This window comes from Argiope bruennichi, chromosome X1 (genome assembly GCF_947563725.1).
Source record: "Argiope bruennichi chromosome X1, qqArgBrue1.1, whole genome shotgun sequence".
Lineage (NCBI taxonomy): Eukaryota > Metazoa > Arthropoda > Arachnida > Araneae > Araneidae > Argiope > Argiope bruennichi.
In genome coordinates, this window is record NC_079162.1 from 28,526,804 (window position 1) to 28,540,369 (window position 13,566).

The window sequence follows — 13,566 nt, forward strand, 5'->3', positions numbered from 1 at the left end:
TATGAGGTTTCTTAATTCATTTCCATTATTATATTATTACCAGTGCAGATTCCAAAAATGAAATCCCTTTTTTCGTCACTTAAAGTTTCGCACCAAACGATTTTATATTTTGAGGTAAATAAATCAAAATATTTTAGCAATTTTAATTTTAACCGCATTATAAATACATCTCATTTATAACGTAACATGATAAGGTTTTTAAAGGTCAATGAAAATGTGGTAGTTTGCAAATCCTTAGAGTGACTTTTTCACTTTTTCTTAAGACTTCTTTTTTGCTTGTCTCCTGGCAAATGTGATTATAAATGTTTCAATATCCAACAGTGGTCTGCTCTCATACTGACATTCCATCTTATTTTATTTCATCTTTTCATTTCCTTTATATCGTGAGTAAATGTTTCATTTTGGTTTTTGCTCACTGTATCTAAATTTTCAGAAAAATAATCCAAGTGCGAGGGGAGAAAAGCAGCATATAGCATTCTTCTCAATCATGGCTGTCATTAAGAAAGTCTGAGATCGTGTAACAGTTTGAAGAAACAGCATCTTCAAATAATTGCAAATTATTCATTTATGTTCTGAATACAAAACTTCATTATGTACCAATTGAAAACTTTCGTAGTCACTTATTAAAATGAACTGTGAAATATAGTGATGGGGGAAGTGGTAAAGATGGCAAGGACTGGAAAGGGAATAATAGTGCAAGGAATACCAGAAATGTACGAAAAGCCTAGAGATCAAATTTTAATTTCTTTTCTAAGACTTTATTGTTAACAAATAATTTACTGCATTAGAATGAAATTATAATAATATTTTATGAATGCATTAATAATATTTTAGGAATGAAGGAATAATGAATGAATGAATGAGGGAAGGAATAATGAATGAATGAAGGAAGGAAGGAATAATGAATGAATGAATGAAGGAAGGAATAATGAATGAATGAATGAAGGAAGGAATAATATTTTAATGAATGAATGAATAATATTTTAATGAATGAATGAATGAATAATATTTTAATGAATGAATGAATAATATTTTAATGAATGAATGAATAATATTTTAATGAATAAATGAATGAATAATATTTTAATGAATGAATAATATTTTAATGAATGAATAATATTTTAATGAATGAATGAATAATATTTTAATGAATAAATGAATAATAATATTTTAATGAATAAATGAATAATAATATTTTAATGAATAAATGAATAATAATATTTTAATGAATAAATGAATAATAATATTTTAATGAATGAATGAATAATAATATTTTAATGAATGAATGAATAATAATATTTTAATGAATGAATGAATAATAATATTTTGATGAATGACTTAATTATTATAAAAAAATCATAATAATTATTTCTTTTGTGGATAGAATAAATTTAGAACTATTTATTAGTTAAAACCTATAAATATATTTAATAAAAATCGTAAGATTTAATTTTGCATTGCACTTAAAATACTATATTCGTAAATATTTGATCTGTAATTTGATGTAAAATTATACGTGAGAGAATTTTTTAAATTATTTTTCCAGAAATCAGCTTCTCAAAGACTATAAAAAACACTAGCTATTTTTAGGACAAGTTTTTCATCGCAGATTTGAGCAATCGCCAAAAAAGTAACTACATTCTCTCTTGAGATTCTTTGACAAGTTAGAGGAGACCTCGCATTATTACACTTTATTCATTGTTATTGTAAGACAAGACGTTCATCTATGAAGATCACATGAGTAAACATAACCGTCTGAAGAAACGTGATTCTGCATAGGTAATTTGGGCAAACAAGGCTTCCATTTCGTCACATTGTTTGCTTGATTAGGTTGTGCGAAACTCCGTGATAGGAAATGAAAAAAATTGGTCGGAAAATATTAAAGTTATTAAACACAACAGCTAAACCAGGGAATTAATATTTTTCGAAGCAAGATTTGACATGCAAAATGTCTGAAGTTTTTAATGGAACATCGGAGAAAGGACCGATGTTTGGTATCTGGTAATGGGAATTTTATTATTATAAAAGTATTGAAAAATGAATTTAGCAGGTTATCCATCAAATGATGAAATAAAATGAAAAATGAGAGCGCGAGTATAAGATAATACTAAAAGATGGTTTCTGATGATAAAATGCATTGCATAATTTAGATGCAAATAATTTAGTTAAATAACGAACTATCGCTTTGGGGGAGAAAAAGAAAAAACACTAATTTTAATTCCTATCTGAAAAGGACCTAGGTCATAGTTTCCAGATAGGATTTTTTGCAATTATATTATGTATCTCCTTATTTTTCATTCTTTCTTATACTAGTGCTTCTGCTCAAATTATGAAATCATATTTTCTATTCATAGATCATTCCTTATACAGGGTAATTATAATTAAAGTGACTATACTTAGATTTATATTGAGCCTATTATGGTTGACGTACATCATTAAAACTTGATTTATGCATTATATGGTCATAAGGTTTAAAAAACAAAACAAAACACCTGCAAAATATAATTGTTTAATTGTTGGCCACTAGATGGCGCTTTTCATGCAACATGGAAAGGTCGTTATGCAAATTAGGAACGTATGACAATAGTAAGGGCCGTAAAATCATTCTTCACCATGTCTTTAGAGTAAAAAAGATCGAGCTTCACTGATCAAATTGTTTTATCAGATCTGCAGTAATGGTTTAACTGCATTATGAGAACACCGACGCTTAAAAGGCTTTCGGAATGGGCCTATGTCAAAGATTATATTGAAAAATATGATTACTAAATTTGAAAAGATTGGCGAATTACTTCTGCAGCCAGAAAGAGGACGGAAACAGATTTCAAACGAAAGTATGGAAGAAGTCACTATTGCTTTGATTGAAAAAGTGCCCGGTTCTCAATATTCTGAAACAAGTTCTCGAACGATGTCAGGTGATTTGTCTCTACCCTGGTCTATACGGTATGAAAGATTCTGCAATACATTTTAAAGTGACACCCTTACAAGGTCTCCGTGAGGTGAAAGTTTCACCCTCAAGACCCGGAATAACGCATTGATTTTGCTTACCGATCTCTGGTCAGAATAACCGTTAAGTGCATGGCCTTAGAACATTTTGTGACCATATGAGGTGCATTTTACCCTAGACGGAGAGGTGAATACTCAAAACTGTCGTATATGGGGTACTGCATATCGTAACGTTGTGCACGTACAGCAGCTGCATTCTGATTGAATTATTTTATAGTGTGGTTTTATTGTTGATTTCATTCTTGTCAATTTTTTCTTTGAGAAGAACAATACTGGCTCAAAATATTCCATAACGTTCCAAAAGGTATTCCGACTCGAGTATTCGTTATTGAGAACTTGTACGTCATTCCAACCTTACAAGAACGCAAATATTTAGGAATATTGTCTTCATACAAGATGGTCAATGTTGGGTAATTCTCCCAATGTTTCTTGTTGGGTAATACTCCATGTTATCCAACAAGTAAAGAAATTTCTTTGTACCCGCTGTGTCGGATAAATTCAAGACATTTTCTGACTACTTGACCTTTATATCCTCCAGACTTGAATCCTTGTGATTTCTGATTGTGCAGATTCCTAAAAGATCGTGTTTATGAAGAAAGCATAAGGACTCTATCTGAATTGAAAGCAAAAATGACACGCCAAGTTACTGCATTTCCTCAAGATGCACTTCGAGTTTCTGCCGTAACGCGCGTTTTAACGTGATTGAAGTAAATAAAATGTAGATTGGACGAATGACGCGATTAAATATTTTTTTTATTTCAAATGTGTGTTTTCTGATCTTTTTGCACCACTTTTTCATCTGGTTGTAAAATTTGAATTATTAATTTTTGTTTCAGATTTCTATTCCCCATGATCCAAATAACAAGTATATCATGTTTCAACAAAGTACATCAAACAGAACGGTCTCTACATAAGCCTGAGTAGGATCATTTTATTTATAAGCCTCCTGTAAATCTGATGAATTAAAATTATACTTAATTTGGAAAAATGAAATTGGGGAGGGGAGGGCGACAGAATTTAATTATCCGGTGAAAGATTAATGTTAAGCTTCAGGTGACTGATACGTTAAAGTTAAAATCTTCTCTTAAGAAAGGGATATCTAGAGGAACGGCCTACTCACATTTTCAAATCCTTCAAATACTCCTATAAGAAAAGCTTTCTTTTCAACTAACCGTGAGATTACCTAATTATATTTTCAGTTTAATGTTCATTCTTTCTTTCTCACATTGGAAAATACAATAAAAATTGGAGTAAAACTATATAACTAGGCGGTGAATAGTTTTATTAAATTCTGATTGGATGCGTTACGGAATAGAATGTACTGGACGAGATTTATGCTTTACTGGAACATAAGTTGTTCAATTTGTAAATTTAGAAATAATTTCTGTTTTGGCCTCTCTCCGACCCATAGTGGAGAAGAATTATATTGATAAGTCATCAGACATTCTTTCCAGAATTTTGCATTTAATCTTGTTTGTTAATAATAGCAGGCCATTTTTCGGAAGAGAACTTGAGAAGAATATGAATATTCAATTTTCGATTTACAAAGTAAAACAACTTCAAAAAAGAAAGAATAAATAGTTTAAGGATGTGGTTACTTTGACGTAAACTTGCCATTTTTTGCCGTCTTTTCTGACAGAAAGAAGCATTAAAACGGACTTTGCACATGTTTTTGGAATTATAACAAGATAATCTATAATTTGGAAACCACACCACTCAGGCACAATTTGGCTTGTTTTTAGAATTTACTACAATAAAAGCGATTCGAAATTAACTTCAGATTAAATTTTGCTCGTTTCAAAATTAAATGATGGAATATTTTCACATATTCAGATAATTAGTTGCAATATTTCATTTGTCATGGAAACTAAAATAGCTAATATCTTATTATTCACTTTGTATGTATTCAAAGTACAACAAATTAATAAATAGATAATTAATCCTTTCATTCCCTTAATTTGTTTGTCTTTTTAGAATACATCATAAATTACTCACCTTGATAAACAAAATTCATGAAACAATTTTACCACTTTCGAACTCTTCAGATCTGAACATAAAGGTAACAAATAATCTTGGTGCAAACTATTTTGAACACTTCTTTTCAGGAGGCTATAGAAATGAAAACATTCTTTATAGAAAATGAAATATGATTCTTCTTCCATTGTTTAAGCAAATAAAGGTATTCAGACACCATTTTATAAATGAAAATTCTAGGTATATGGTTAATCGAATTTCGATTTCTGTTGTAATTTAGCATGACTGAAAATTAGCTAAATAATTCTTTATTCTTCTTTCTAAGGTTTTTAAATTCAAGACTTAAAAAAATCTTGAATCAAATAATCAAAGAATACAAAATTAATACCAATGTGGCTGTGGCATTTATCTAAATAATAAATTCATTCAAAGAATTTTTTCATAGCAAATCAATAATTTTCCTAATAATCCTCCAGGAAACCTACTTTCTAGGCGAGCCAAATATAATGCTATTTCATTAAAAAAAAGTTAAACGAATTGAATAAGAAGAGTAATAGTATAAAAGTAAGTAATAGTAGTCAGTAATAGTATAAAAGTAAGTAATAGTAGTCAGTAATAGTATAAAAGTAAGTAATAGTAGTCAGTAATAGTATAAAAGTAAGTAATAGTAGTCAGTAATAGTATAAAAGTAAGTAATAGTAAAGTAATAGTCGTCAGTAATAGTATAAAAGTAAGTAATAGTAGTCAGTAATAGTATAAAAGTAAGTAATAGTAGTCAGTAATAGTATAAAAGTAAGTAATAGTAAAGTAATAGTCATTAGTAATAGTATAAAAGATGTTGAAATTTAACTTCCATTGGATTTGATGTATTGATATTTTTATACAATAATATTTCCTTTTTGTTAAGCACTCAGAATTTCAAAATTGTGAATGGAATAATAATTTGTAGCAAGAAAATAACAATCATCAATAATCTTCTCATTCAAAACAACTAATGTAAGATCTAAAAATATATATTGCGCAATCTAAGATCACGTTTTTGGATTTTATTTCTCATTGGATGATAAAAGAAATTACCTGTTATCTACAGTAACTACGAATGAGCTTATCTGTCCATTCACCCGTCAGAATATTCCATTAATCAGAAGATTGTGGTTGACGTTTAGTCACTTTAAATTATACGCAGTTTGAAATGGAAATGTACATACATTTTTTAGATGATTTATGAATTTAATTGCTTAGTAAAAATCTTTAAAAGCACGTGGTATAATAAAAACCATAATAAAATTAAGATTTTAGAGATCAAAACTGCTGATTTTGAGCAAAAATGGTTAAACATAATAATCTATATAAAAATTTAGTCATTATAGTATTGTATTTAATTTGAACGTTATTCTTACCTTAGAAGCCAACTGAAGGTCAAACGTGATGGTAATGAAGCACCTTCCAGAGGGCACTGGTCCTAAAAAAGCAATTAATTGGTAATTGGTAGCAAAAACATAACAATCAATAATCGCATAAGATGGCTATTTCAAAATATCTTATAACTTTGAAAACATTAAGAAATTGAGCGATCATAGAATGTTCTCGATAACTTGGTCACTGTTAGACACACTGTCGCAGCTTAATAACTCATTCTTGCAGAACATACCGTGTAATATACGGTTTATATGTTAAACAGTGGCGGCTCGTTCATTAAGACATGTATTATCACCGGAAATTATTTTTTAAAGTTATCATTTACTAGTTTATAGAATTACTTTACTTTTTCAGTCTGAGAGTTCGATTCCTTTTGTTTATTTTTTCTGTCAGTTAGTTCTATTTACAAAGAAGAAAAAAAGCAATAAAAAAAATTAGCAAAAAAAAAAAAAAAGAATTAACAAGTAAGGAATACGCTGGTAGGAGTGATTAATTGATCAACGAATGAAAGCCTTTTGTACGCACAACCGATTATTCTATTGAATTTAGAAGCACTGGAGCTGCAATCAGAGCAGACTTAGCTTGGAGCTTTGATTGTTTCTTTGCACTACCATCCAAAGTTCGTTCTTTTTTTCTATCTTTCACATTGGATGCTCATGAGCCTAGCTTCGATTCATGTTACTTTGATAGAAATGCATCTGCTTTATTGAATATTCATTTTCTTTTGTTAGAGGTTACTCTCTGAAAAACCGGCACGAGGGTAATTTTCTAATATGTTATTCAGACGAAAATTTTTGAGAAACAATTATTAATTATTACAAATAAAAATTGATGAAAGTTGCTGATCATTTATTCCGCATCTCATTAGATACTCATTTTGAAGCGAGCCTTTTTGAGCTGATTGGGCGAAAATGGAAGTGTGGGGGGAGGGAATATTTGATATATGTATATGTTGAATTATCACGCCATCATTCACTTAATTTTCTGCAAAACTACAAGAAATTTATATCATATACTCGTTATTTAATGTGCATAAAATAAAATGCATTTCATATGTAGATGTGAAATTGAAAATTTTAGGCTATTTATGGGTAAAGTAACTTCTTTAAAATTGCAATATCTTGATAAATATTTTTTGAGGAACTGATAATCTTTGAGCTGCTGACGGACTACCAATGTTGTAAACACAGATTTCCTCACATTTCAGGGATGGACTTTGATACCTGAAATGCGTGTGATTGAATTTTCTCCAGTCTTTACTCAATCTGTAGCCAATTTCCCGCTCGGTATGTAAGCCAATTTTTTATAATCTTTGGCCTAACCCGAGTCTCATTGCAGAAGGACCAATAAAATGATTTTAGTGCGATTTGTGAACATATTCCAGTGATTCTCGCCCTGAAATATGCAAGGTTTGAATTCTGCCTGCATACACCAATGATTCAAGCGGTCCTAAAAGGAAAGTCAAAAAGTACCCTGGTTGGATTTTCTGCAGACGCAACCAAACGTATCTGATATTCCTCACAGTTGCTTAATGAACATTATGATTTATTATTTCCATATCCATACTTATGAGACATACTCTAATTCATATTTCAGTGGGTTTTAAAAATCGGAATTATGGTGAAACAAATGTATGAAAGTTCAATACCTTTGGAGCTCTAGCTACCGCTGGTGCTGGCCGGTCCGCCATTGTTGATAAAATAAGTTGAATAATTGAAATAAAAAACACAAGGCCATCATCAATTACACTTAATATTGTAGTCCAATCGTCCTGAAACGTATGAATAATTTTGAAATTAGAAAGAATACGATGATTAAAGAATAAATACGAAAAGAATAATATTTCAATTATTACAGGATATCTGTCTTGAAACAAAATAATAATGATGCGTAATATGAATTTTCGGTATCAATCAAACAAGAATTAAAAAGTCAGCCAATTACCTTTTCAAAATCCAGAACATCACTATAAATGCTGATAAGAGTAGCTAATGTAGATGTCATCCAGAATGATGGTAAAGCCAGAGAAACTCTCAACCCTCGTCTTTTGCACATTAAAGTAATGATTATTGTCATTATCTGAAGGGGAAATAATTTCAGATATGAAATATATGTTGGTAATAAATAAATTTTTCCAAACTATTATCATAATAACTTTAGTTAGAGAAACTCAGTGAAATATATTTTTGTAAAAAATTAGGATGGCATCAAGAATGATGGCAAGAAAAGAGAAACTCCTAAAAATCCTGCTTTTGCTCATTAAATAAATTGTAATAACTTTAAATCAGATTAATTTCAATTATTAAATGAAATGAAGATGTAGTCATTTACTCCTGCGCAAGTTAATAAATTTTAAGTTAAATTTACCAAAAATAAGGCAAAAAATTAGGTACATTAGATTTTCTAATCTTTATTACGAATTCTAAGCCAACGTGCATTATTGTACATTGTCTTAGAATTCATTAAAATTTCGCGGGCATGAATTGAATGAATGAATTTTACGTGAATTTATATTTGTCATAACTTTGATATTATATGATAAGTCTCATTAAGAACATTAGCATGAATAAGATAGTTTACAGAAGTACAGAACTAGAAACATAAAAATTTTAGTTTCAGCAGTCCATAAATATTGTATCAATAATCATGATGAACGAATGAATGAAGCAGGGCAGTACAAAAGTCTCACCATATTAGCGCTTTTTCAGCAAAATGATAACTGCAGAGAAGTGTAACTCAACTTTGTTAACCGAAATTAAAAAGTGCAATTGCGAATGGACATGTCCATTAAATGTATGACATTTAATCGATTAGAAAATGATAACAAATCGTATACAAAATTAATTATAAAGGGACCTTTTCTGGCTTGATTCCTGAGAAGTACTTTGCTTGAAAAATATTATTTCATTTTACATTCCCTCAAAAATAAAATTGATTAGTTTTTTTTTTTACAATTTTCTGATTTGGAAAGCCAAATATAAGCACTGTACAAACCCTTAAACTTCAGAAATAAAACATAAATATTCCTACCTTCTTTTATAAAATTTTATCCACAGAATTTGTTATAAAATATAAATTATAAACTAACTTTTAAGTAGCTTTGATTGCTAACAATGCTATTTTAGAAATTTCACTTTTAAATGATAAGTAATGTAAAAGAAATAAAATTACGCGAGAAGTCTTAAACTTCTTTCTGCGTGATTTAGTGAAATTACCTATATGTCTCTCTTATACTTTCTTATATCAATATTTTATAAAATAACACTTTACTTACTATGGTAATTAAATATGATATAGACGCTATTATTCCATCCAGTCCACTCTTCGGATTATTTACGTATATATATACAGCTTTCGATACATCGATTGAGGTTATAATCAGAAGGATCCATTTTAATGCCTGAAAATAAAATGTCCTTTAAATAAACTGAGGAATTTACCATTAAAATCGATAAAATTTCAATACTTTTCAAGGTTTTAAACTATCAGTAATATAATATTAATAATTTGCACAATCATAATGCATCTATTTTTAGAACTATGTAGAAGGTAAAGATGGCTAATAAGAGTAGGGAGATCCGAACCAGAGGCCTCGCCTTAATGCAACGGATCGCTTATCTGCTGCACCACAGGTTATACTGAAAAGATGAAATATTCGGAGTATACAGAAACAATTAAATTTTTACTTTCTCGTATAAGGAGTATTGGGAAAATATTGTAACCGCCAAAAGATTAGAAGAGATTCTGACGAATTTCCATGTTTCGGACCCGCTTGATTTCGGAAACATTTTGGCATTATATCTATCTATCTGTCTATGATGATACCTCAAAATGCTTTCAGCTAGATGGATGAAATTTTTATATAGACTTAAAACTGAATTTGTATATTTTTATCAAATTTTGAGCTAAATCTATTCAGAGGAAGTCTATCTGGCTGGCTGGTCGAGTACAAGCGAACTAAATAACTACAAAACGAAAAGAGCTAGATAGCTAACATTTAGTACACTGGTTTAACATCTAAAATGTAGATTCTTATCACATTTTGAATTAAATCTGTCAGAGCATTAAACGTCTGTCAGTCAGTATTTTCGCATGCATTTAAATGCAATAACTGTTAAGAACAATGACTTAAATCGGTGAAGTTTGGTATGCGATCTTTTGATTACAACTGCAATTCTGAGTCAAACTTTGATTTCCCTTGATCAGAAAAAAGCGTCCAAAATACATATTCATTCACTCGATAGATTCAATAAAATGCTAGATTCATGCTAAAAATCTATATTTAATAAACTATTTTTCCCCATTGTCATGTAAAGCATTTCAGTCTTGCGTAAAGTTCACAATTCTATGGAGAGGGAGGAGTAAGACCTCTATTGTAGAGTATGCGATAAAGTTTCGGGAAGACCACTCGGTTTGTTTCCCAGACTTGATTTTCGCGGAATAGCCGCAAAACGCGTCTTACTTATTACACCTGTTGAAGTTCTAGCCATCGCCTTTGCAGGTGATGAAAAAGAATCGAATCGGTGAGGGAGCGTAGATCGATCGTCCTTATCAATGCTATTACATCCAGTTTAGGGGCTAACGCTATAATAACATTGCATATAAATGACAATTTATTTCATTGTAAAAAAAAAAAAAGAGGCATTTCTCAAGTACTGAAATAATAATCCAAAATCTCTTGTCATTTTATGCAAAAATGTCACGTGACGAAAGGATTACATTATATTTAATGTTACAAAGGGTTTATAATAGCAGTAAAAAAAAAAAAACCATTCTGTATATAAATTGAATGGCAGTCATATTTTTAAATTAAATTTTATGCATTATTATATCCGAATTATGTATCCATTTTTTCTATTTTTCATTTGTTATTTATGAAAATCTCTCCGTATTTCCATTTTCCATTTATAATTTTTCTTATAAATTTTAAAATTATCATCCACTAGATATGAAACTTTATTGACATATAAATCAGTGAAATCATAGAGGTTTCTTTAGTCTAGAATTTCAACTGATATTAAAACAACTTAACCAAAATGTAAATTAATGAAATCATAGTTGTTTATTTAGTCTAAAATTTTAACTGATTTTAAAGAACATAAATTTAATTATTGCACAAAAGTTCTCCAATTGGACTTACGTAGAAATATCAGTAATTGAGATTTACAATTACTGGTTAATTACGTTTTATAAACAAAGTTGATATTTCAGATAAATTAATTCCAAAATATTATATCAGTAAGTTGAATTTTTCTATTTTTAATTTATGTCCGATTACAGTTTTTTTTATTTGGACAATTGTAACTAAATAAATAATATAATTATGATATTTATTATATGGTTTTTTTACGTAACGTTTACGGTTGTTTATTGTTTACGTTTTTTTTCCGTAATATATGTATCTTTGATCTATGGGTACACAAATAATTTTCTAATCGCAAAATTGTATTTTGAACATTAATTATTTAAAAAAATCTAAATATACGTAATGGCTAAATGTTCGGGAAAATCGTTAACAGCTTTAGATTAAATAAACTGCAAAAAGATTGGTCCCGCTTACCCATTAAAATTTTGTATTATATGTAATCTTGTAGCCATTTAGTTGCATAATTAACTGTAATTAAATTTTTGCTGTACCAGGTGGCATTTTTGTAAATCATGTAGAATGTCATTATTGTTTGAAAAAGTGTTTAGTTGGAAATATTAAAAAGTAACAGTTAAGACTCCGAATTACTAGCTTCAACCGAAAGAAACTACTGGACTACTTGAAAGACAATTTAAATGTTATCCATTTTCTAAAGTGAAAGTAGACAATTTAATCCTTTGCATTCGTTTGTCTCCAATCAGGAACCATTTTAGATTATGTATTATCTTGACGTTTCTTGATTTCAACTATTAAGGAAAAGAGAAACTTTTGTAAGAAGTCTCAGAATAACTTTTTGGGTAAAGTTAACAACATTGTTTTTAACTTCTTTAAGCAATAAATTGATTGTTAATATTTGATAAATAATAATATATCCTATTATTTTTTCGAGCTCAAATTGTTAATGATGGCAATCATTTATTTATTGAAACATTCTATAACCGATGAAATATTTAATGTCGGAGAGAGAGGATTGAAAAAATTACAAGGATTGGCTATTTTCTTGCTTGTTTATCAAAAATCTGAATGCTTTAATGCTAAAAATCTTGACTTACCATTTTACATATAGCAAGTCGTGTCCATGGTGTTGGTGTTTTATGTGTTCGGCATATCCTTGGCAATTCAAAAGGAGTCACTATCCACAGAACCGCACATGAGCCAAGGACCAGGGCTAGATTTTGAAAACATTGACTAAAATGAGGCTTCGAGACATCCCAGGAAACACTGGAATTCTGAAAAAACGTAAGAAAAGCATTAATGAAGAAAATAAAAACAAAATGTGGTTTATCTACTCAGAAACTTTTGGATTTCGAAAATACTGATTGAAATAGAATTTTAAGATATTCTAGTAAATGCTGAAATTCTACGAGCATATAGAAAACAAATTAATGAGAGTTAGAAAAGAAATTTAATATTGTCCAAAAGTACTGAATTTCGATAATAATAATTGAAGAGAGAGTTTCAGACATTTATGAAGACTAAAATTTGACCACATGGGAAGAATAATTAGACGGCAAATATAAAGTATGATTCAGTTATTAAAAAACTTCTATTCATACCCAAAATGGAGTTCCACATATTTGTTCCATGGCCATGTCTATCCTTTCTCATGTCTACTGTCAATGGGTAAGTTCTTTATTGTTTCAGAGCTCGCATTGTATTATCAGCTTTTCTCGGGTTCGTCATGCGATTCTATTCATTTCCTTATCATTTTAGATAATTTCCCTTATCTTTCTATATCATGAGGTATTTGGATTATTTAGATGCTTTATTTTGGTTTTTATTTCAATGTTATCAGTACACTTTTAAAACTAAATTTTCTGGTGACTCATAATATAGAAAAAAAATAATACATATGGTGGAATGTAGTTAATTTATATGAGATTATATTTTAAAGTTTTGTAAAATTATATTTTTAGCATTTGGATATATAACAGTTATAAATATATGTGTAAATTGTTTCAATAAAATAAGATGGATGATGGTATTTACTACAGTGTACAATATTTACAATGCAACTTAGGAAG

General features: G+C 29.3%; 1 protein-coding gene across 2 annotated transcripts in view; it reads right to left on the bottom strand.

Annotated features, from left to right (window-relative positions):
* Positions 1-13,200, bottom strand: part of LOC129958864 (multidrug resistance-associated protein 1-like) — a 58,340-nt gene extending 45,140 nt beyond the window's left edge. The window contains exons 1-7 of one of the 2 annotated variants that reach the window (XM_056071585.1): positions 13,099-13,200; positions 12,595-12,771; positions 9,671-9,796; positions 8,341-8,475; positions 8,045-8,167; positions 6,378-6,439; positions 4,999-5,112 (exon numbers count right to left, since the gene is read on the bottom strand). In XM_056071585.1, coding sequence (XP_055927560.1) covers positions 4,999-5,112; positions 6,378-6,439; positions 8,045-8,167; positions 8,341-8,475; positions 9,671-9,796; positions 12,595-12,771; positions 13,099-13,134 — 773 coding nt within the window. In that variant the 5' untranslated portion in view covers positions 13,135-13,200. The remainder of the gene's footprint in view (positions 1-4,998; positions 5,113-6,377; positions 6,440-8,044; positions 8,168-8,340; positions 8,476-9,670; positions 9,797-12,594; positions 12,772-13,098) is intronic. The other variant, XM_056071586.1, reaches the window with a different exon arrangement.
* Positions 13,201-13,566: the final 366 nt, after the last annotated feature.